Genomic DNA, 24,130 nt, shown 5'->3' on the forward strand with positions numbered 1-24,130 from the left:
CATATGTGACTTCAAAGCATTATGATCAATGTGTCCACTAGCCGTCTTTTTTTGTGATGAACTGTACTTCACATCAAAATAATACAACTTTCAGAATAAGCACATTATTACAATCAAATATGCACAATTCTATATCATTTTTCATTAAATGTACTTTCCCAACATTGTGGAATACAGACGGAATGCCATAACGTCATTTATTTTATATTTTTACCAACCAGAATAGACATTTCTACAGCAAAACATTTTGCATAGATGAACACTAGCTAACAATCTGCTGTGAAAATGTTGCCCATACAATTGTTTTGTTAAGTATATATGTACAAGTATATTTTTTAAAAAAATCAGTAGCGAACAAAGATATTATTTTATTTTTGTGGATGAAATTGCCAACCAGTCACTGTGCACACATGCTCAAAATGTGCCCAAGGCAATTTCAATCATTTACCAATATGCCAAGTAACATTCATGCCATATATGAAACTAAGCCAAAGTTCATCATAAAACACCAACAACCTGAATGTATTTGTATAGTTATAACAAGGAACAGAGAATTTTATTGTCCACTTGAAAGTGAGCTGGCAACAATGACCTCCTGGTCAGTCTATAATAACCCAATTTATCAAGGCAATGTACTAGACTGGTATGCATTCAATTTTTGCCCCACTACACAATACACAAGTGGTACTATCACAGGGGGTCTCGCAATAGGTCACTATAGTAATATTGTAGAAAAACTGATAGATAGAAATACAGCTGAAAGGAGCACCATGTGGAGATGGAGATTATTGAAATGGTCTTTCAATTGTAGTCGTTGTAGAACCAAACTTGAGTGTTCACGATCAATAATGGTCATGATAGACTTCAATGATAAATCCTTTTTTTGTTTGCGCCTAGCGACAACAACTTCTATGTGGTAAAAGTAGGCTCTTGACTTGAAATTGATGATTTTTTCACATAAGGCAAATCAGTGTACATGTGTCTGATAGTAGCCTCTCTGAGTGTTTTGAGCTGATGTCTTAAATTACCTTATTACAGATTATCTCAGGTCTTTAAAACATTTACACCCATATAAAACACAACACAAAGATTTATTTAATATTTAAATACTAGTTACATACTTTTTATAATATTTTTACATGTTATTATTTTAAAACTCATTTTTTTGCTGTACTTATCCTATGTAAATCTTTTTACACGGAGTCAATAAAGTTATTATTATTATTATAAAATGCTCCAACTTTATTTAAACAATAATGAATGACTTGCCAACCCATAACGGACGAAAGCTCACTTTGTGTGACATATGTGCAAGGCGCGAGTCGAGTACATATATGAAGCACAAAGTGTGCTTGAGTTCATTATGGGTTGGTGGGGAGCTCATTGTTGATATCATTTTGTTGTAGTTGTACCAGTAGATTTGCTGCCACTAAAAAGCGGAAAATTTTGAGAAAAATCTACAGTGAATGGAACATCCCACAAGTGTTTTCAAACCCATCTAGGTAGATGTTATTGGCAACTGTCCTGTCTATGTAATAGTTATTTTTAAATTCTACGGGAGACCGGTGATGGAAGCTAAACGAAAATTAGAGGCGTAGGGAGCAACGAAACAAACATGGCTGGAAAGCTAGTGGCCGTTAGCCATCATAGAAGGAAAACCAACCGTGATTTTAATCTTGCTGTATAAATAAAAAAACACACCTGAGAACAGGGATACCAGTACTTTCATTTGTTTATGCAAACTGTGCTCCATTTTGTGACATTTACAGGGAAATCAACGCTGAGAAAATACAAGTCACGTCGTTCTTTCGTCAATCTCGTTTTGCAAATCTAGTACAATACTACTCACTACAAAAACAGAACAAATGTACTCGCACTCTGTAGACATACCCCACTTCACATTTCCTTGGATAAATCACCCCTGGTTAACCTTAGTTCATCGATTGATGAAGCATCAGCATCAGTCACGAAAATTTAGAAACGAGAGTAGTATATGGAACGCTTCGCCCAAGTGCGTTTTAGCAAACAGAGCAGACGACGATGCCCTCACAAAATTGTCTGATTTTGATTTTGAAATTTGCTGTTATTGGCAATCAATTATTTTATTTGATGTCGATTTTAGTATTAAATACTTGTTATCTAACTAATTTCTTTTCTTTTTAAACAGTTTCCCCTTTATTCAGGGACGGGGCCTTTATGCTCAATAATGGGATCCATTATCACGAATAATCTGCTGCAATGACATCATAAAATCCACTGGTATTGATAAAGCTATATTGATAGTGCAATTGATGAACTCAAATTGTAGTTAGAATGAGCTAAGTTTTGTAGGCTGTGATTCAATGTTTTTATTCGAGCAGCTATTCACACTTTTTATGATCTGTTGCAGTGCAAGTTTGTATACGCTAAATCTCGCGAACGGTACATGGCTACGAATTTACGTCTTTTATTTGTTTGAATTACATTATAACAAATAAAAACATTGGATCACAGCCTACAAAAATATCCCCTCTGTACTGTACACGAGATTTACTGTCGTGTGTACCGTACACAAGATTTACCGTATACAAACTTGCACTGCAACAGAAAACAGAGACGTTACGATACTCTTAGGATACCAATTTCACTAGTGTACGTAACATTGTCACCCCCATGGACCGAATGGTATTGTCATATGTAAACGCTAACCACCATTAGTAAACAACATGGAGGACTCGATTCGCCGGAATGCCTGGTGTGGATAGCTGCTCGAATTCACCACTCTGTTTCAAATTTTGAGCATAGACGAATATTATACAGTACAAGGATTGCTGCCGTTGCCCCGTGCGTTAGGTATTTCCCCCGTTTGCCCCTGCATGAGCCCGGACAGTCCCTCGCGTCTAGGACCGGAATAGAAAATACTAATGTTAAAGGAAAACAGTTTTGAACATATTCTTTATTACTGTGGAATACTTTATTTTCGCTGCAATTAATTTTCGCTGAAAAGGCTTTTTGGGCATTCTTTATGGAATTTACTTTCATTAACTTTTGATGAGTTGAATATGAAATATAGGAAAAAAAGTATATTCGCTGGATTTTATTTTCACGGAATCATCCCTTCAGCAAAAATAGCGAAAATAAATTCCAAGTGAAAATAAAGTATTCTACAGTATTTCTATCATATGAACCTTTCAAAGTGGATGTTGACACAAAGGCAGAATACGTTCTCACAAGGGTTAAACTATTAAATCGATAATATCTTTAAAAATGTTGTAACCCACTATTTTTATTTTTAGACAAAGTTGTTATCATATAATAAAACAGACAACAAAAAATATATCTCATTTCACCAGACTAGCCAAAATAAGAGTAATGTGATAGTACTATATGTGCACCAAACCAAACCACTTTTGGCAAATGATGACTGAAAAAAACACACCTAGACATACAAGTACTTGGTGTAATCTTAGCTTTATGGCCATCCTAAATGCATAATAGGTACATGCAACAAGGGACAAGGCAATGCTTCAGTGAAAAAAACGTTTGATACGGTCTAGTGATATTTACTGTAAAGATACCAAAAAAATACTAGTTATCTTTTTAATTTGTGTTAAAACATTAAAATATTCGCTGGCTAGACAGTCTTATCTATCCACCCAGGCTCCACAGCACACAGTAGCAACAAAGTAAAACGGAAATACAAAGTGTTTTTTTTTATTCTACCACAGTTATTGAGGTGAAAAGGTTTTTCTAACAGAGCTCTGTTTTCAATTATAACAAACTGCTACTAAATTTTAACGCACAAATTATCTGGTGTTTTTTGGAAGATGTTTTTACATGTATATTCAACTAATAAAAATTAACCAGAGTTCAAAGGTGAATGGGACGTTGTCCACGCCATTATCTATAGGGGAGGGGCATAAACAAACACCACACATGTTTATGAATTTGAGTTGACCTGTTTGATCACAAATAAAAATTCTATATTTCATTATCTATTTAAAATAACATGTTTTGTATGACGTCTATTTTTGTAAATTTATGTACTAGTATTGTATGACATGTATTTTTTAATTATTTTGAAAACTTATGTATTGTATGGCATATATTTTTTTTTATTTGTATGGTATGTATTTTGTAATTTGTTCAACTACCGCCACATTACATCTATATTATTTTGTTTTAGGTTAACTACCGCCACATATCGTGATTTAAAAAAATAAATGTATTGCTTATTAGCAGCACATGCAATAACGTAAATTCCAGAGGTATTTCTACGATTAAAAGTTAGACTTTAACCCCAGTCAACTTTTCACACCAGTCTGCTTCTCACATGAATTGCTGATAAAAATTGACAAACTTTTTGGTCAAAAACTAAAAACAATATCTGAAACTGTATGTATGTACTAAAATAATGATAAAATTTAGAGACAATTTCACAAAATGTGAAAATATTTGAACTGAATTTTGGCGGGAAAAATATCAATAGGTTAATAATTTCTGGTTTTATACATGCTTGCAATTGGATAAATGCTACTAACCGAATAAATACCATATTTTCTCTATTAGAAGCACAAGCACTTTAACAGGTACATTAAAGATGTGTTTGTATGGGGAAAATAAGTCATATTTTAATAATTCAATCTACAATACATTTAATTTTGTTTTATATACACTTCTATTGGATATGAGCTACTCTATAATAGAGCAAATACAGCATGTGATAACAATTAAAAAACTTTGATATTAAAGTATTATTAAAATCAGAGTGGTGTGTTATCATTCCATGTTATATTTACAGTTGTTATAAGTTTAAATTTTCATAATATGAACTGAAACTGAATAATGTGTTTAATAAATTGTAGGAGAATATCATGACATAGCTATATGTAATTTATTATGTTGAATAGATTTACACATACATTTACAGTTACATGCTGTAACTACCAAATTGATTTGAAAATCGCATATTAGAAATTACACAAGGGGTCGATTCCAGAGCTCAGAATGCCACAGTGTTGGTTGCTTTGCCGTATGGTACAGCAAAACATAGGGTTTTTCAATACAGAGATGAATTAAGTGGACCGTGAATAGATCTAGACAAAATACAATATGCACTACACCTCTATGCATTGGGTGCCATGTTTGCGATTTGCTTTAAAATTAGTCATTGACCAGTCACACTTTACTGAGCAGTTTAATTATGAAACTAATGACAACAAATTATGAGTTGTATTTTTTTAAGTCATAAAAAACCTGTGTATATCAATCAAACAATTTGTGCATGATGCAACACTAAGATGTGTGATCTACGCTTCTACACTAAACAGGAATTAATCACTACAGTCAAACTGTCTTCAGAGATGCCATATGTACCATTTATAGTAAATGCAAAAGATGCAGTGATGAGCTGTTGTCATGGAAACACCCAACATCCGTGAAATATGTCTAAAATGAACAGATGGATACATCAGATATTTTGCTTAATAATATAACACAGTTGGAGAGCGTGTTATTGGATGTATTCTCATTAGTGTTGCTTGAGTCAATGACACCAGGGATGACGATGACGATGACGATGATGTTGATCAATTTCACTAAATGGAAATGAATTATACCACTGCAGATATTGTTGTGAGATTGTTGCAAAAATATGACAAGCATGAAAAAAGAGCTAAAGTACACTTGTACAATTAAATAATCCTGTTGCAATAAGTAATAACCTTATTTAATTATTAAACATAAAAAGGTCACTACTGCTAGGATATACTTGTTAGTTGTATTGAATGGTACATGTGCACTGCATGTAATATGGACATACAAACATTCAAATGCATAGCAGAAATATTATACACACATCTGATTTTTTAAAGTTTCAAAAACAAGAAAATAAATACCAATTTTTGCATGCTTTAGACAATCATATAAATATGTATTCATCTTTTATGTGTTAAACTTGAACTCTGACATCATTTCTAAAGTCTCAGGCTATTATGTGAAATATTTATTGGTAATATATGTAAATTGCTAGAATTTTTTTTTTTTTTGATTCCATAGATTCTCTAGTATTCCTAATCCCTGTGGGAATTTCAAAACAGAAATAAATTCTTGGAAATCAAGTGTTGGAACAATATTTTGAAGTGTTAGCAAATAAAAGTTGTACAAACCAACATCTAGGAAGCCAACATTCAGACATGCGGAAAATAACTGAATATTAAACTTTCCCACAAGTTGCACAAATTCAGACCGTATTTTATTCTACATAATTGTTTAAAGATCACAATGAAATGATTTCAAAGTGAAGAACAAACTGTAGTACTATTACTAAAGTGAATTGACAATTAGAATACTATTTTAGTAATAAGCAGTAATTCCACCTCATTTAATCACAATTAGACCTGACAATTTTAAACAAGAATGGCTCTTTAAAAACAGGTTGTTACGATATTTTGATAAAATAGAATGCATATCCTTGGGTGGAAAATTAACAGCCCAAGAATTCTAACAGACTTCAAATATTTACTTAGTTGGATATTTTGGATATGCATACATAAAAATATAGATACAGTATTAGTAATGTCAACATGTTTTTCCTCGCTTTGTAAAATATTTTTTCAAATAAACATTCACCATGGCCATGTACATTCTTTGAGAATGACGTAAGGAGTAGATTGTAGTATCGGGTTTATTGTATATTATCAATCACTCATTCACTAAATTGCAAGCTAAATGAAAAAATTGGTGTTCAGTGAACTACATACCGGTAAACCCTTATCTTAGTTTATGCATTTTTTTAATTGGCCATGTGTAGTTTTGATGCATGCAATTGGCCAAAACACTCAAAATAATAATACAACTTTAATTAATAAAGAATTAACACAATTTTTATGATAAAATACCAAAATATTTTTTTGTAAGATTTAAAGAGTTTAAACTGATATGGCATGGTGATAACAGGGTGTGGTCAATAACAATCCTTTAAAGGCAAGACATTCCAGTCTAAAACACTCTTCAGGAGTCTTCCTCAATAAAAACTGTTTCTTAAAAAGTTTTTTTTAAAGTTATTTGTGTATGTTTCTTGTTAATTAATTTACATGATCAAATATTTAAATATTATGCTTCAAAAATTTAAAATTCATAGTCATAATTATTAGTTTAGTTATACTAACTAGTAGTTTTTATATATTATCAAATACTACTTATACCAAGATCTCAACTTGGATGCGATTCAAATCAAGTTTTCTTTACTGTACTGATAGAATACATACTAGCTACTTCGTGTACATAACAGTGTACATAACAAGCGGGGCCAAAATAACCTACACAGTGTTACCCCATTATCCTGAACACATAAAAAAAATCAAGGCTTTGTCGCACCATCTATCAGCAACATTGCCTTCACAAAAAATAAACAAAGTCTGGACTATGACAATTAAAAAATAAATTGACAATTTGACAGATAATATTTACTGTGTTGGTGTCAGGCAATGCTTTGCACTGTGTAGACTTTTCAGACTGTGTCTTGACATGACTGTAAGCATCCTACAGTATTATTTGTGTTGTAACACTATATCAGTTACAGTTGCGTAATAAAGTTATTAGTACATTTTGTTTATCTTGCTAAAGGGTTAGCTATTAGAAACTCAGTGGGATTGCGCATTCAAAAGGAAAAAAAATTTTTACAGAAAACATTACAGGGGAAAAAATATTCATTAAAATAAATAAAATACACACTTGAAAGCAAGAACCTAGTCATATACTTGCTTATAGACCTTGGAGAAAATATTACTAACGTCTACGATTTTCTGGACATTGACAATATGGCAGGTTAGCCACATGAAATTAAATTATCATAACACCATTAACTCTTCAATTTATGCTGCTAGTGACTGATTGATAAAGTGGTGTTCGTGAGATATGAATGAATCTGAACTAAAGTCATCACTCTTAGGAAATTTAACAGTTTTCAATGACTTGTGAAAATCACGTACAAATTGTCTCTAGAAATTAAAAGCGATTTATATCAGTACAGTACAGTAACAGGAGACTGAGACCAATTTCCTGTTTCGTTTGATTTGAATCATTAACACCAGAGTTCATCATGGTGGTAAAACAAATTAGATAGATCAGACATCTTGGAAAAACCATACAGCCGTACTTTGTTATCATTGTGCCAAGTTTGAATAAAATCAGCCAGCCAACACACACACACACACACACACACACACATGCATGCAGCACAAACAAATATGTAGCCACACATGCACGAACAGTACCCAATCATTTTAGACTGACTTGGTGTTTCAACTTGAATGTCAAAACGATGAACTTTGGTTTTATTTACACATTGGGTCTAATCTTAACAATCTCAGATAGAAGTGACTCAATACTCTGAGGATAGAATAAGGTCATGTCTTTTTGTTTTCACACTATGTACATACTTTCATGAGCTCTCAATGAAATTGTTTTGTTAAAAAGAATGTTGTGTAACAATATAGTATGGTGATAGACAAATGTCAATTAACTGCTACTCACTTATTTTCCATCAATTGACTCACAACATTGGTGGTTTAAAAAAGGTATTTACCACAAAGTAACAGAAAGGGAAAGACCAAGGTCATGAGGGAGACTAGTTGCCATATTGATGCGACTTTGATCAGCCTCTTTACCAATGTGGTTGTCAGATGACTACCAAATCATGCAGCTATTTTCTTTCATAGCTCCATGACCAGACCATCGCAATCAGACAAATGAATGGTGTATGATTTCCAATGACAAAAAGGTGTCAAACTGTATTTGGCACTGAGAACATGATATATTTTCATCCACATATCTATTAAGAAACAACCCACTATGTGAAAATTTTATTGAATTGCAAACTAAGCCAATTATACTCCGTACTAAACTCTAGAACACAATAATTTATTGTTGTACTCCATGTGTGGTATACAATTTTCATATTTTATCCGAATTAAAAATGAAAGTCATACTTAATTTATAATAATTATGCTGATAATGTTATGTTTTTTTTACAGTGCTCTCTAGGTAGAAATTCAATCGACCAATTTACATGTGAACATACTTGTTGAATTTACAGTTTTCCACTATACATTTAGAAACACCGCGGTAAATTTATTACAACAAAAAAATTACACTAAAACTCGCCAACGAGCAACAGGAATCGAGTAAACGTCATAGCAATTGCATTATTATGGAAAGTCTCCTGCTGGTCGGGTCGCGCTTATACTATCTGTACACTCAGCGGGAAAGGCACATTTGACACCGAACACAGAACAGTACTGATACAGAACAAACCGAGTTACTGTGCCATAGTGTAACGCAGAAGTAGGGACGTTTATCAAGTACAAAACACAGTGAAAAGTCTGGCGTCTGTCATGTTTTCCAGCCCAGTTTCTACTGAATAAACAACCCAACTTCTCAAATTGTTAATCGGGAAAAGAAGAAGATAAAGGCGGAACTTACGTGTATTTCAAACGTTTGGTCTGTTTCGTCTAAAAGTATAACTCGGCATATCAAATGATTCTTTTTTGGCTTGATGGGGGGAACCCGAACTTCGCTCGTCCCTTGTTCTGCTTTCCTGCGGTTGCGGGACGGCCGTCTTCGAAAAGAATTCCTCAGAAAACGCAACATCTCCAGCGATCGGCGACTGTAATTATCACATTAAGACAAATATTAACACTCGTGGATAAGTGCAGTATTGTCTATTTACAGCCGATGTCTGAAAAATCGACCGAAAATTGGGTAGATTTCAAGAGAGAATGAATGATTCCAACAAACACCGCCACCCTCCAACACTACTCTAACGCATGCGCCGAAGAGAAGCCCTACAAATGTATGACGTCATAGGGTGACCCTCAGTGTTTTCAAAGATGGATGGCCGGTGCACTGATACCCTTTGAAACACGTTACTATAACACAAAACTCACTATTCAAAGCTTGGTGCAGGTAACTGTTGTTTTAAAGTATTTCTACGCGTCGAAAGTATAAATAGGGAATGTAACACTGTCCTACATCAACATCTGTTGTGCTGGCACAGACCTGTGATGCTTGTCACGTGTTCTGTCTGTCAGGTCATTTTCCTCCATGGCCAGGTTTCGAGTACATTACAGACAGTACTTGAATCATCATGTATTGATGCCTGACATTATACAGGAATTGTGCAGGTCACTCGTCTGCATGTTTTCCTTCGTCCTGATGGACATAACGTGATTTGATAATAACAGTATATCCGACTGCGTTCTCGACAGCAAATCAATGGTTTGATAACATTGATAGCAGAAATTCAGGAAGCGGCTTCTGTGCAGGAATTCAATTCACACCATTATATTTACCATATACAGTTAAATCTTATCATACGAGCAGCTGTTGAAAACAAAATACCAGAAATGTCGAACGTATAAAACTAGTGCAATGTATGACTGGGTATATTTCATTTTTGTGTATGCATACAAGTTATATTGTCCATTGTAACAATGTTGGAATCCTTAATCTGTGAACAAAAAAGCAGCCCAGCTAGCAGCATTGCAATGTAGCTCACAATTTACAAACAAAATAGCAGTATTGATATTTGAAATGTAATAGTTTTTAATGTTATAAAGCTGTTATCAATATTGCTACAGTGAGCTATATTATACAATGCAACTGGTTGGTTTGCTTTTTTCTTCACAGTAATATTTGAAGTAAATTTAGTTTTGAACTTAATTCAGTGGTGTTCATGAGTCATTCAAGCTGAATCCCAATTCCTAGTGTCGCTCAGTGACAGAATCATTTTAATCTGGAACTACTCTAGGAAGTAGTGTGATGTTTGTGTGTTCAATCTTAGACACATTAGCAACAAGAGTTAAAGAGTCATCCAATAAATTCAGAAGGTAGGAATCTATTAAATGGGTGTACAGGAAACAAACCAAAAATCTGGTGTGCCTCTTAATGGATATAATTGCTTTAAGTTGAATTGATTTTGTGATTGGTTCATCAATCAGAGGATTCCACATGCAATTTGATGATTGCCCCAAGTTGTTTGAAAACTTAATCACTAAAGAATCTTTGATCAGCGAGAAATCTTGAAAAGATGCTTCTGATCTGGAAAACTGTTTGCTATATATACACAGCTACTATATTTTTTTTTTTGACAGACAGGCAACATTTTATTTTAATTTTTCTTTCATTTTTAGAGACTTTTGGCAAATCAAGCCCAGAATCAAGCTTTTAACATATTTTTGACAAGCACTTATCATTTCTGACTAATGCCCTGTATATCAGTATGCATTTACCGGCATATGAATGACTTAGGTGTTTCCTGTAAACATTCTGTCTCTAATATCTAATTCAGTTATAAATTATATTAATTATACCATTATTGGTTATGTTACCCTTTTGTTTATTTCTGTAGCTCCATACGTTGTCTTCATGCCATTTTTGAAGTAGCCAGTTTATTTTCTTCATATGTTAGTTATAATAGTAACACGACTCTTTTTTCCCTCGTGCTAAAAACACCACAAGGTAGCATAGGTTTCCAGATGTAAACCTTGAGTTTTGGTCTGAATCAACTAAATTGCACGAGGACAGTGTTATTTAAATGATGACCATTAGTGAGGTAGTTACACTGAAACTCTACAACTACCAACAGGTGTTTTATTCCCCACACACAGACACTCGCATAATTGTAGTCGTGTGTTCTAGCCTCCCCATGAAATGTTTGTTTTCCAGTGTTTAACATAGAATTTCTTTCACAGTGAATACATTGGGATTTAAGAACTTACTGGAACAGTATCTTTTACAACATGTTACGATCAAGAAATGCACGTCATATTCTAGTGGGTTTAGCGGCCGGTGGAATGTGTTTTTTCAATGGAATACCGCTAATATTCCCGCAGCAAACTGTAAAGCGAGTATATCAAAGCTACAAAGATGGGGAAGAGAGACAATTATCGATGAAATCTGGACATGAATTTGATCAAGTGTGCTATGATCTGAGCATCAAGGACAGAGAAAAATATCACTTATTTGCGTCTTACGGCACCAATATCTGTACATCTGGGACAAGATGGCTACCAAATGGATTGTATATTGGAATCCCAGACGTATTTAGCATGCAACGACCAAGCGAAGTGGTTGCAAGTAACATGCAAATTGGCAGGGAAAGAATTGATTGGGAGTCGGAGTGTGGAAAATCACTCGCAGATTCGTTGATTCTGAGCGAAAATGCCAGAAAATTTTACATTGCTAGAGAACTAATAGAAGCTAACAGTATTCAAAATCTTATTCCTACTTTTGTTGCCCCAGTGTTTATTGTTGCGTCGTACGTCGTTGGTGAAGCTATGAAATACTTAGTACATTTCATACCAGGATTCGCAACGGTAGGATGCGCATGTGTTGGACTTGTATGTTATTTCGGCATTTCAGGAGTTGTACAAAACAGAACAAAGACACTAAGCGACAGAAAAGTTGCAATGCTCGGCCCTGAATATAAGGAAGGTGGATTAGAGTTCTACCAAAACCTTCTAACTCGAAATAAAAACTTGAGGTCAATTCTTGGCAAAAAAGGCATTAAAAGGTACTCGTATTATGGAAATGAACATCTAAGTGTTTTCAATTTTTCTCCAGTTTTAACAGAAAGACTGAAGACTATCTCGCAAGTTAAAGTTAACCAGCAAATACAATCTGAAGACGTTTGATTTAGTTCCAACACACATAATCAAGATTATCGTATCTTTACTGCAGAACACCAATTAACGAACACAAATACATGTTTTGTTTGTATCAAAACATACTCATTAAATAACAAGGTCGTTAAAATGTGTAAGCTGCCACATCCTTACCAAATAAGTAGTGTTGAGATTGTAGATTGGTATTGAGCAATTCAGCTGCAGAATATGAAGGGTGGCGGCAGTCGTCACATGTATGACATTTGTGTTGGTAACATCGATTTTCCCACAATCCTATGGTCGTTAGCCGCATACGCAGATGAAGACTCCCCCGCTTTAAGACTTGTATCGTTGAAAGACTCACCCATCCAGTATTCAAATAAATGAACAATGTATTTTACATTCATTGTACATTTCACATGGGATTCATGTGACGTGGTGTGAAGACTGGTATTTTATTGGATCTGATCTGTAACCTTATTCTGAGTAGAAGAAATAAATACGATACCCGTTTGTTGGTTTTATTGAAAAAGAAATTGGCTTTTATTTTTGAGAAGCATTTTTTATACAGATTGACAGACTAAAAGTCTTCAGATACAAACACCAAGTATTAAAAATAGTATCCATTTGGGTTTGAACAGGAGTATAAATACAATGTAACATGGCAGTTAATTGGTGCACTGTCAGAGCTGATTATTCATTTCACCAATCATAACACTTTTATACATCCAATCAAATTTGATCTTTCAAAATAATTGTGATCACTGTGCAGTAAACCAGCCGTCTATCCTATTGTAGTTGGTGACAACATAAAGATGAGGAAAATTAATATCTCCCTTGTAAGTCGTTAGAACATGGAGACATGATTAACGCACACAAAAATCAGCACCGACAGACGATTGGCAAATTAATAACAAATTTGTTACGAAACAAATTATTAAATACAAAAATACGCCTGATGGGAGATTTTACAGTGAGAATGAAAGATAAAACAAGTCACTAATCAGTTTAATTTATTAAATATCTCTGAATCAATTTTAAACTAGCAACCAATTCCTAAATACATAAATTACCTATATACAAACATAAACGTAAATTTTTTTTTTATACATTCAACATACTTTTTTTATATATCAATTTGATAAGATACACGTTTACACTATTAATGTGTAGCTTTGTTCTTATGTCTGTCCAAGTTATTTCTTGATGAAAGTGCAATTTATAAAATGAGGGGATTGCAAGTGATATGCGGAGTAGATTACAAAATCATACATTTTCATAAATTCTAATGTAAATAAACTGAAAGAACTGATTAGTGTGTTCATCTTGGACTTTTTTTGATAGTATCCTCAACGTTTTTTTTTTGTTTTTTTTAAATACACTTATTTTTGTATATGCAATCAAACTTTTTGAAGCGCCTACTGCATTCAATTATGCTAATGCATTCAAATGATGCATCTGTGGAGTGGGATCTTCATCACTCACAAAGCAGAAGAGTTTGTTTCACCCAAATATTCAATATACTAGTATGTCGCAGTACATGGTTACAAAAGTTGTATACTCTTGTCTTATAAATCTTGTTGGTGTTCAGAAATAAAATGTAGGCAATGCATCAAAAGGTCTGTCTGAGTGATTGGTCTACTAGGGTAAAAAGGTTGGTATCTAGAAATGATAGTCAAAGTGATGCTATCTTGGGATGGGCCCTTGTGAATGAAAGGGTTACTATTTTAGGATTGGGCCTGAGCTGTATGTCCATAGTAATCAAAGAAATTTTGAGTGCAGAAATCTGAAATTTTTTCAGGCAAAGTATCAACATGAATTTACACAAATGCGCATCTGACATTTTCAAAATTATGTTATATTGAACAGGACTATGAATTCATGCAATGATAACTGCAACGTAAGAAACTGAAACATGAAGTAAGTTTACAGTTATAACACTAGATACCGGTAAATAAATGGCAGTGATCATCTACTTTGATTATAAAACTATTGCATGAATTTATTAAAACATATCTTGGTGGGAATGCGGCAGATGTCACTAGATTACCCCCTCCCTCCCTCCCTCCCTCCCCCTCCCCATCTTTCATTCTTTAAATCAAACATTCTGTACAAAACAGCATATTATTTTATAAGCTTTGTAACATTTGAATAAAAGCTTTCAGCATGTTCTGATAAAAAAAAAATGTAATAAATGCTATACACTTCTCAACAATGTTTAAAAACTATAAACAGCACAAAAAAAAACTTAAATGAATTTCAAAGAAATTGTTTGACTTATTTTAAAAAATTAAAGTATATAAATATGTCTTATTTTTCATAAATTCAATATAGTGCAAGAAAAGTATACGTATCATAGCAAATAAGCACATAAAAATCAAAATTGCCACAAGACTATAATAACAATTAAATTTTATTTTAAGGTAGAAGCCTACTCACAACTTTTTGAGAAAGTTGGTCATAAATTTCATAACAATGTTCATTACTTCATTTTGTTAAATTGTGGAGCTATTGTCTTATGGCACCATGAAATAGCATTAATTTGTGTGTTACAGTGATGTTTTTTAAGAAACTCGTCTTGCTATTTTTAGAACAATTCTATAGAACACAATGTTAAAAAAAAAATGCATTTTTAAACCAAGATTTTTGAAATAATTCAGAACAACAAACAGTACCCTTTCATCAACAATATATGATTTTTTTTTCAGCCTATGTCACCAGCCTACAATTTGAGATACATGTATATCATAATATTTCTATAAAAGCGTAATAATACTGACAAAATGGTCTCTATCCACTAAAATACAACCATCAATTTTCTCGAAAATAAGGCTGGTGACCTCAAACTCAAAGTCAATATCCTTGGAGTACAATTTATCGCAAAATGAATAAATTCTGGGTATTTGCATTTATGAGTAGGTTTCTACCTTAATACAACAGCCAGGGCCATGTTTGTTATTATTGACACTGTCAGGCATACAGCCTAAACCAGAGTGTGTTTCATACGACATGACAAACGTGATGTGTAGCAAGGTGATCCCTAGTAGGTCAGTGTAATAGAAAAGTAACCAAACAAACAAACATGAATAATTACCAATTATACAAACATATTTTGGATATTTCAGTTCATTTTGATATCGAAATAATTTACAGTACATGAAGATTTATCACAACTTGCACCACTTCATTCAAGATTTACCTTTGCACTCCTTTCAGTTTGACTCGCAGCGGATAGTTGCGCATTGCAGCAACTGCCGTTCCACGAACAAAGCAGCGTGAATGCAAATACTGACATTGAGGCTACACTGCTTTCATGAATAGAGAATGAACAGAAATAGATCAGCATCCCATAATATGAGTTTAGTAATGTATCTCCTCTATTTTTAGATGATGCAACTTCTCGAAATAATTTAAGGTGACATTAATATAGTTTGGGTCAGTGCTTAAACTCATCCAGTGGTCTGATGATTCCATCTGAAAAAAATCAAAAAAAAAGAAACAATGATTCTGTTACTGTTGCATTGTTCACCTCTGCATTCGTTTTTTTAGCTCCGCTGTCGACTTTGTCGAGCGGAGCTTATCATATGAGTGATTGTTCGTCGTCGTCGTCCGTGTCAATGTTTTACTTTTTCGACTTCTTCTTGAAAACTACAAGCCTGAATGCTTTGATACTTGGTGTATATGTACCTTGGGTAGACCTCTCTTAGGTTTGTTCATTTCATGTTGATAACTTCAATTCTCTAATTTTGGTGAATATTTTTGTCATTTTTGGTAAAAAGTGATATTTTCGACTTCCTGTTAAAAACCGCAAGTCCGATTGCTTTGATATTACATATATAGGTACTACACGTGGACCTTTCTCAGATTTGTTCATTTTGTGATGATATCTTCAATTCTCTAATTAATTTATTTTGGTGAATATTTTTGTAATTTTTGGTAAAAAGTGATATTTTCGACTTCTTGTTAAAAACTGTAAGTCCGATTGCTTTGATACTATTCATATTGTTCATTTTCTAATGATGTCTTCAGTTCTTTAATTGAAATGTGCATTGCTAACAGCGGAGCTATCTCAGCCGATAGGCTGCTTGTTTAGCATATTTCAATAATTTGTTCTAAAATATGATTCTAACAAGTATTTCGAAATGTATAGTCTCTGTACATAATGTTAAAGGGTGGTGGTCGTCTTGCTGCACAAATGCATCATTTGTGTTGATAAACATTGATTTTCCCACAATTCAAAGTGAGTTTTGTACCGTTGATGTCTACTTCGATACAATTACCTAGCTTGCTAATGTCTCAGTTTGTACTCGTTGGTCTGCGCAACAGTCAAAATCGCCATCTTTTTTTGTATGAAGTTTTGATGTCAGAATACCCAATTTTAGTGTTTTTTTTAACAACTAAAAATGTCAACAGTTGGTCATCTTGATCAAATGACAAATTTATTGGACGTTTAATGATGTACTGTTCATGTATAAAATTTGAAATGAGTTGCTCAAAGCATGTAGAATATACATGCCTAAAAAATAGAATTCGTCAAAAACAAAATGGCTGACTGTCGGCCATTTTGGGTCAAATTTACAAATCAAAGTGACATGCATCAATTACCAATAATGGTTAATCATTCCACCAAATTTGAAGTATATGGGCCACCACATACCAAAGATCTGATTCAGAACATGTCAAAATACTTGATTTGAATGTATTTTTACAACAAATATGGTTACCAGTTAAACATCTTTGACCGAATCACTAAATCACCACATGTGAATATGTATCAAATAAGATATTGAAGTTTGAAGAAACTTTGTCCAGAAGTGACCGAGATACAGCTTTGATTGCACGGACAGATGCATGCACGGCAACTAAACTACAAATCCCTGTTTCTGACTTTGTCCGAACAGAACTAATTAAAATATTCAGCATGTGATAATGTATATCATTCTACAAACACTAACCTTCATATACCCTCACAATGGCTTCACATACAAACTTATACTGTGCTGGTGTCTGTATTAACATGGCTCTTTGTTCACGCATTGATCGTACAATATCTAAAGGATAAACTGGTTCATTGCTTTCTATAAGACACATAGCTGTTTCCATGGTGATTAAAACACCAGTCCTACCAATGCCAGCACTAGAGGGAGAAAAAACAAGCAAACAGACATTAGACGAGAAATCAATCAAATTTGAATATTAAATTTTGAGCAATCTATAGCATAACCTGCCTCATTGTCATTTGAGATAATAAAATACTAATATTGACCATGACTGAAGTCATATCAAGAATGACTATTATTGGTTTATGGTAAGTCCAATGGTTGGATAGCGTTGACAACATGGTAAATTCTTTTCTAATCTTATCCTCACCTACAATGAACAAGAGTTGGCATCGTCATTCCCTCACGACTTTTACGAACTCTTGTCACAAATTCTAAGAAGTCTGTTGAATCATCTGGCACTCCGTGATCTGGCCATGCTATGTATTGCATTTGTAAAACTTGTCTTGTCTCTCGAGTCTAAAAAAAATAAACACAATTAGAAATATAGCTGCATAGCAGCGATGACGGGTTTCGAGCCTGCATGGCTCATGACAAATTGCACTTGCTCGATGTGATTATTTGACGAACGTTTCATGTCTAGAATGCAAGATAGCAGACAAACTACACAACATATGGATTTGATTTCACAGAAATATGATAAACTTAAACAAGGACAAATAGTTCATGAGTTATAGAACTTTTTCTCTTTTACTAAATCCAAGATGGCTGCCAAAGGAAGCCATTTTTAAAAATCTACTTCAGTAACTTTGTAGAGCTATCAACAGAGATACTATATGCTAAATTGCTTTTCAAACAAGCAAGCAGTTTTTAACAAGATATTTCTTTGAGGTTTTTTGAATTTTTGTGATAAATTCAACATGGCCGCCAAAACCACTTGAATCATGGGAAATATTTCCATGAACACATAATCATCTCATTGAGCGGATGTTGTATGCCAAGTTTTGTTTAAATCTGGCAAATCGTGCATAAGTTATAGCGTGCTTTCACTTTTTACTTAATCCAAGATGGCTGCCAAAGGAAGCCATTTTTCGAAAATCTGCTTTAGTAACTTTGTAGAGCTATCGACAGAGATACTATATTCTGAATTGCTTTTCAAACAAGGAAGTAGTTTTTAACAAGATAATTTTTTGAGGTTTTTTGAATTTTTGTGATAAATTCAACATGGCCGCCAAAACCACTTGAATCATGGGAAATATTTCCATGAACACATAATCATCTCATTGAGCGGATGTTGTATGCCAAGGTTTGTTTAAATCTGGCAAATCGTTCATAAGTTATACTGTACTTTCACTTTTTACTAAATCCAAGATGGCTGCCAAAAGAAGCCATTTTTCGAAAATCTGCTACAGGAACTTTGTAGAGCTATCAACAGAGATACTATATGCTAAATTGATTGTCAAACAAACAAGCAGTTTTTAAGAAGATAATTTTTTGAGGTTTTTTGCAATTTTTTGATAAATTCAATATGGCCGCCAAAACCACTTGAATCATGGGAAATATTTTTATGAACACATAATCATCTTATTGAAGGGATGTTGTATGCCAACTTTGGTTTAAATCTGGCAAATTGTTCATGAGTTATAGCGTACTTTCACTTTTGACTAAATCCAAGATGGCTGCCAAAGGAAGCCATTTTTCAAAAATCTGCTTCAGTCACTTTGTGAAGCTATCAACAGAGATACTATATGCCGAATTGTTTTTCAAACAAGCAAGCAGTTTTTAAGAAGATAATTTTTTGAGTTTTTTGGCATTTTTGTGATAAATTCAACATGGCCGCCAAAACCACTTGAATCATGGGAAATATTTTCATGAACACATAATCATCTTATTGAACGGATGTTGTATGCCAAGTTTTGTTTAAATCTGGCAAATTGTACATAAGTTATAGCATAATTTCACTTTTCACTAAATCCAAGATGGCTGCCAAAGAAAGCCATTTTTCAAAAATCTGCTTCAGTAACTTTGTAGAGCTATCAACAGAGATACTATATGCTAAATTGATTGTCAAACAAACAAGCAGTTTTTAAGAAGATAATTTTTTGAGGTTTTTTGCAATTTTTTGATAAATTCAATATGGCCGCCAAAACCACTTGAATCATGGGAAATATTTTTATGAACACATAATCATCTTATTGAAGGGATGTTGTATGCCAACTTTGGTTTAAATCTGGCAAATTGTTCATGAGTTATAGCGTACTTTCACTTTTTATTAAATCCAAGATGGCTGCCAAAGGAAGCCATTTTTCAAAAATCTGCTTCAGTCACTTTGTAGAGCTATGACCATAGGTGCTGCAAAGCAAATGTATAATCACATGAATGAGCCATTTTTGAGAAGAAGATTTTAAAAGTTTTTTGTCAATTTTCGGAAAATCCAATATGGCGGCCAAGGTCACATGACCGCTAATGATTTTATTGCTGATATTTGCTAGACATGAGCTAATGATGCCACACAAAAAAACCGGAAGTTCCTAGACCCTCAGAAAGTGGTGCAATTGAGCACTTCCGGTTTGTGTTCTACCCAAGATGGCGGCCAGGTCTTGTGACCTACATAGCTGGTTTTGGGGTATGAACCACAACTCATGGCCCTTTATCAGCATGCAAAATAGCAAATCAATCGCAGCATTATTTTTCAAGTTACAGTGGTTACAAAAAACGGCGGAAAAATAATAATAAGCAAAGCAATTACAATAGGGTTTCGACCCATAGGGCTCGAAACCCTAATGAGTATTTGAAACAACAGTGGTTCACAAGGGTTGTAAAAGCTACCCCAATCAAAGAAACAATGTAACCTTTTCACCACGAGTTTCCTCTTTTCATCACAAATTTACAAAATAGTCCTGTTTATAGTCTGTAGTTCACTTTTAGAAGACTGGAACAAAATAGCCAAAAAATTTTGAGTAAAAACTGAAAATTGACTCAAATTATTTCTGTTGGCTCCAAAATTATTTCCAAAAATATTAAAGAATATGAGAAAAAAAAATGTTGAAATATGGTTGAGAAAGTCTGGTGGTGAAAAGGTTAATGATGAAGCAGAAGGTGTGTGGGCTAATTTGAACTTTTGTTGGTGTTGATGTATTCTATATAACTTACTGGTAGTAGTCAAAGTTAAAATGACTTATAAGATTGCGCCTGATTGGATACATAACCTTAACACCTAACAATAAAGCCAATCAGAAAGCAGCTTGTTTCTTGATAGGTTCTTTCAACAAATCAAATCATGTCTTGTATAAATGCTTTGTCTCAACTGAATGAGTATGCAGACCAGTGCAGTAATAAATGCAAATCATGCTGAAATGGTTAAATTATCAAAATAATATTAAAATCATAAAACATCATCTGTTTATTTTCCAATTTGATTGTATATATGCCTAATTGTATTGGCCTATAGAGTTTTTAAGAATTTGAAACAATTGGGAGTAATGGAGATACATTACAAAATTGTCTATATTGCTCCAACGCTCACCACCATGTATTTCAATGGACTCTGTGAAGCTGCTATGGAATTCTGGTCAAAGACGTGGTGGTGAAAAACAACTACTGTAAAATACTTTATTCTAGCTGGAATAAATTTTTGTTGAAAAGAAATTTTGGAGGTTCTATATAGAATTTATTTTCACTGATTTTTGACGAGTTGAATGTAAAATATAGGAAAAAAGGTATATTCGCTGGATTTTATTTTCACTGAAACATTCCTTCAGCGAAAATAGTGAAAATAAAGTATTTTAGAGTAATACTTAATATGCATGGACAACTTTGAGGTAATCCTGAACAAACAAATTTATATATTTTGGCAACCATCACTGGTTTATATACATGCAGAAGTAGTCATGTTACTCTTCAGGAGAGTTTCAACAGTCATCCCAAAGTACAGTTTCCGAGGGTTTTCGGTCTTCACCAGTGATGGTTGTCAAGTGGTGAATCTGCCTGGATGTTTGCCCCCAAGAATAGTGTATATGCTATGAATGATAAGCATATTGCGTAAACCTCACACTACCATTATTATGATATTTAATTACATTTTTTCTTGATACTTACATGTGTGTTGGTAATGGTAAATTCTCGGTTTGCAAAGATGTCCGTTTCTTCACAGAGATTACATGTAACATTTAAATTATTCCCAAATAAAATTTGATTGCCAAAATCAGGCCAGTACTGATGACATTTCACCTGTATGGACAAACAAAGCACACATTTACAAGACATATTTTTGATTGTACATGTCATAACACTGAAGTTAAGAACAACAAGCCATGCATGGCACAGCCCCCGTTAGTTATCAAATTTAAGATATATAGTTTTGTTTATAGTAATATAGCTGGAATATAACCATGTCAGGAACATGATTTTTTAACATTAAAATGAGTGACATTTGTATCTGATCGTCAAACAAGTACTTGTCCATATTGAGAGATATTGCTCTGGAACAGCATTCAAAACCAGCCATTTTGAATACATGTATATATATAACATGATGTATAACGAATATATAAAATTAAAATTTGAATATAATCAGTCAAAGCATTTAAGAGATATGGCTCTAGAAGCCCAATCATTAAAACAAAATGGCCGCCAGTCAGCCATTTTAAATCCAATCTGCAAAATAAAATGACGTGCATTAGGAACCTGTAATGTCTAATGTATGTATCAAGTTTGAACGAAATCCATCCATAAATGCCAGAAATGCTTGATATTTGATGATTTTTTAGCACAATAATGACCACCATTCGACCATTTTGAATAGGATCGTCAAACCAATATATCTGTTTATCTATGACATGATGTATAATGAATCTTTAAAATTTGAATATAATCAGTCAAAACAAGTCGGACATATATCTCTAGAAGCCCAATCATTAAAACAAAATGGTCGCCAGTCAGCCATTTTAAATCCATTCTGAAAAATAAATCATGTGCATCAGGAACCTGTAATGTCTAATATATGTACCAAGTTTGAACGAAATCCATCTGTAAACAGCTGAGAAATGCTTGATATTTGATGATTTCTTAGCACAAAAATGGCCACTATTTGGCCATTTTGAATAGGATCGTCAAACCAATATATCTGTTTATCTATGACATGATGTATAATTAATATTTAAAATTTGAACATAATCAGTGAAAGCAAGTCAGAGATATGGCACGAGAACCACATTCATTAAAATAAAATGGCCACCAGTCAGCCATTTTGAATCTTATCTGAAAAACAATACCCCAGACCATTCGTCCCGGTGTTATCGCTATCGCCACACGAGACTCCAGCTTGTCTCCTATACAATTTGACTGCGCACATCCAGAAAGTAGATGTAGCTGTGATTGGTGGAATACTAATGAGTTGAGTGTCAATCAAACGCCCACGCTATCTTTAGTAAACAAAGTCACGTGACACGCGCCATTTTAGTTTTGGCAGGCGATTTCAAGGCAGCACGCTTAACCCTTTCGTTCACAGGTTGGGAGATATTAGAATGACTGACAATTTCACGCCACTGTTTTACATTATTGGCGGATTTTTCTGCGCTATCAATCTTTCTCTTACAAACTAGACATAGATGAGACGACAGAGTCGCTCCTTTCACAACGTCACACTGGATCAAATTGGAAAGACGATTTCCATAAGTTATCCCTCCTGCTTTTCCTGGCTTGAATAAATTCACACACGACTTTAACTGTCCACAAACTCGAAGACTACACGAACACAGTCTACAATAGTCGTCCGCAACAATATGTATGTATTTCTTCGGTGTACTGATGAACGAATGCACCGTGACACGATGTTTCTCGGGTGTCGCCATCGCTGAGAATGCCGCCGGCGCAATTTTTCACCCAACTCGCGATTCTGTTTTGCAACATTTTATCAATATTCCCTTTGACAAAATCGCCGACAAAAGCACCGCTTTGCTGATCTTTTGTTCTATAATTCTTAATGCAAACACCGACCCTAGTAGTAATTAGTAACGTCGCCTAGTACATATGAACGGTCGTCATTGCAAATCGAACATCCTTTTGAAATTTGGACGTCGGGCAGGCGATTTCAAGGCACCGCACTTAAATATTAGCAACATATTTTTCTGAGCGGTTGTTTATTCTCTTTCAAACGAGACATAAATGTGACGACATAGTCGATCCCTTATCCACCGCTAAGAATGCCGCAATGTTTCGTTCGTTTTGCAACATGCCACAAATCGTCGAAAAAAACACCACTACGACGGAAGCTTGCGTAATAAGGGGGTTAAAACAAGAAAACAAATGCCATGTTTAATACATATCGACCTGTTTTACTTGCGAAAGATAACGGAACATGAACTCGTTTCGTGCAACTTCGGAACCCGAAGGAACACACCAACAACGTTGAATTTACCCGCTATCTTCCAAATATGGTATATTAATTTATTCAGTTGTTTATTTAGAGTGACGTCCGTGGTCGAA

The 24,130-nt window shown here is 34.0% G+C and overlaps 3 protein-coding genes across 16 annotated transcripts in view; 1 reads left to right on the forward strand and 2 right to left on the reverse strand.

Moving 5' to 3' along the window:
• LOC100367792 (uncharacterized) overlaps window positions 1-9,735 on the reverse strand; it is a 41,166-nt gene extending 31,431 nt beyond the window's left edge. For all 5 annotated transcript variants that reach the window (XM_085501408.1, XM_085501406.1, XM_085501405.1 and 2 more), the window contains exon 1: window positions 9,463-9,735. In XM_085501408.1, coding sequence (XP_085357534.1) covers window positions 9,463-9,630 — 168 coding nt within the window. In that variant the 5' untranslated portion in view covers window positions 9,631-9,735. The remainder of the gene's footprint in view (window positions 1-9,462) is intronic.
• A 79-nt stretch (window positions 9,736-9,814) lies between these two features.
• LOC100367643 (transmembrane protein 177-like) lies at window positions 9,815-13,180 on the forward strand. 2 transcript variants are annotated; one of them, XM_002741394.3, is made up of 2 exons: window positions 9,815-9,945; window positions 11,733-13,180. In XM_002741394.3, the coding sequence occupies exon 2, from the start codon at window positions 11,781-11,783 to the stop codon at window positions 12,672-12,674; it is 894 nt and encodes a 297-aa protein (XP_002741440.2). In that variant the 5' UTR covers window positions 9,815-9,945; window positions 11,733-11,780; the 3' UTR covers window positions 12,675-13,180. The 2 variants fall into 2 exon arrangements, with proteins under 2 accessions (XP_002741440.2, XP_085357535.1); XM_085501409.1 differs by lacking the exon at window positions 9,815-9,945 and adding an exon at window positions 10,297-10,412.
• A 1,440-nt stretch (window positions 13,181-14,620) lies between these two features.
• The window catches only part of LOC100367488 (tyrosine-protein phosphatase non-receptor type 4-like), a 69,183-nt gene continuing 59,673 nt past the window's right edge, over window positions 14,621-24,130 (reverse strand). For all 9 annotated transcript variants that reach the window (XM_085501401.1, XM_085501403.1, XM_085501402.1 and 6 more), the window contains 4 exons: window positions 21,743-21,874; window positions 18,015-18,163; window positions 17,600-17,781; window positions 14,621-16,118 (listed from right to left, as the gene is read on the reverse strand). In XM_085501401.1, coding sequence (XP_085357527.1) covers window positions 16,081-16,118; window positions 17,600-17,781; window positions 18,015-18,163; window positions 21,743-21,874 — 501 coding nt within the window. In that variant the 3' untranslated portion in view covers window positions 14,621-16,080. The remainder of the gene's footprint in view (window positions 16,119-17,599; window positions 17,782-18,014; window positions 18,164-21,742; window positions 21,875-24,130) is intronic.

This window comes from Saccoglossus kowalevskii, chromosome 7, assembly GCF_978046115.1.
Source record: "Saccoglossus kowalevskii chromosome 7, keSacKowa6.1, whole genome shotgun sequence".
In the NCBI taxonomy this organism is placed as follows: Eukaryota; Metazoa; Hemichordata; class Enteropneusta; family Harrimaniidae; genus Saccoglossus; species Saccoglossus kowalevskii.

Excerpts from the sequence above, each read along its gene's own strand:
- LOC100367643 (XM_002741394.3), top strand. The coding sequence starts at position 11,781 with ATGTTACGATCAAGAAATGCACGTCATATTCTAGTGGGTTTAGCGGCC.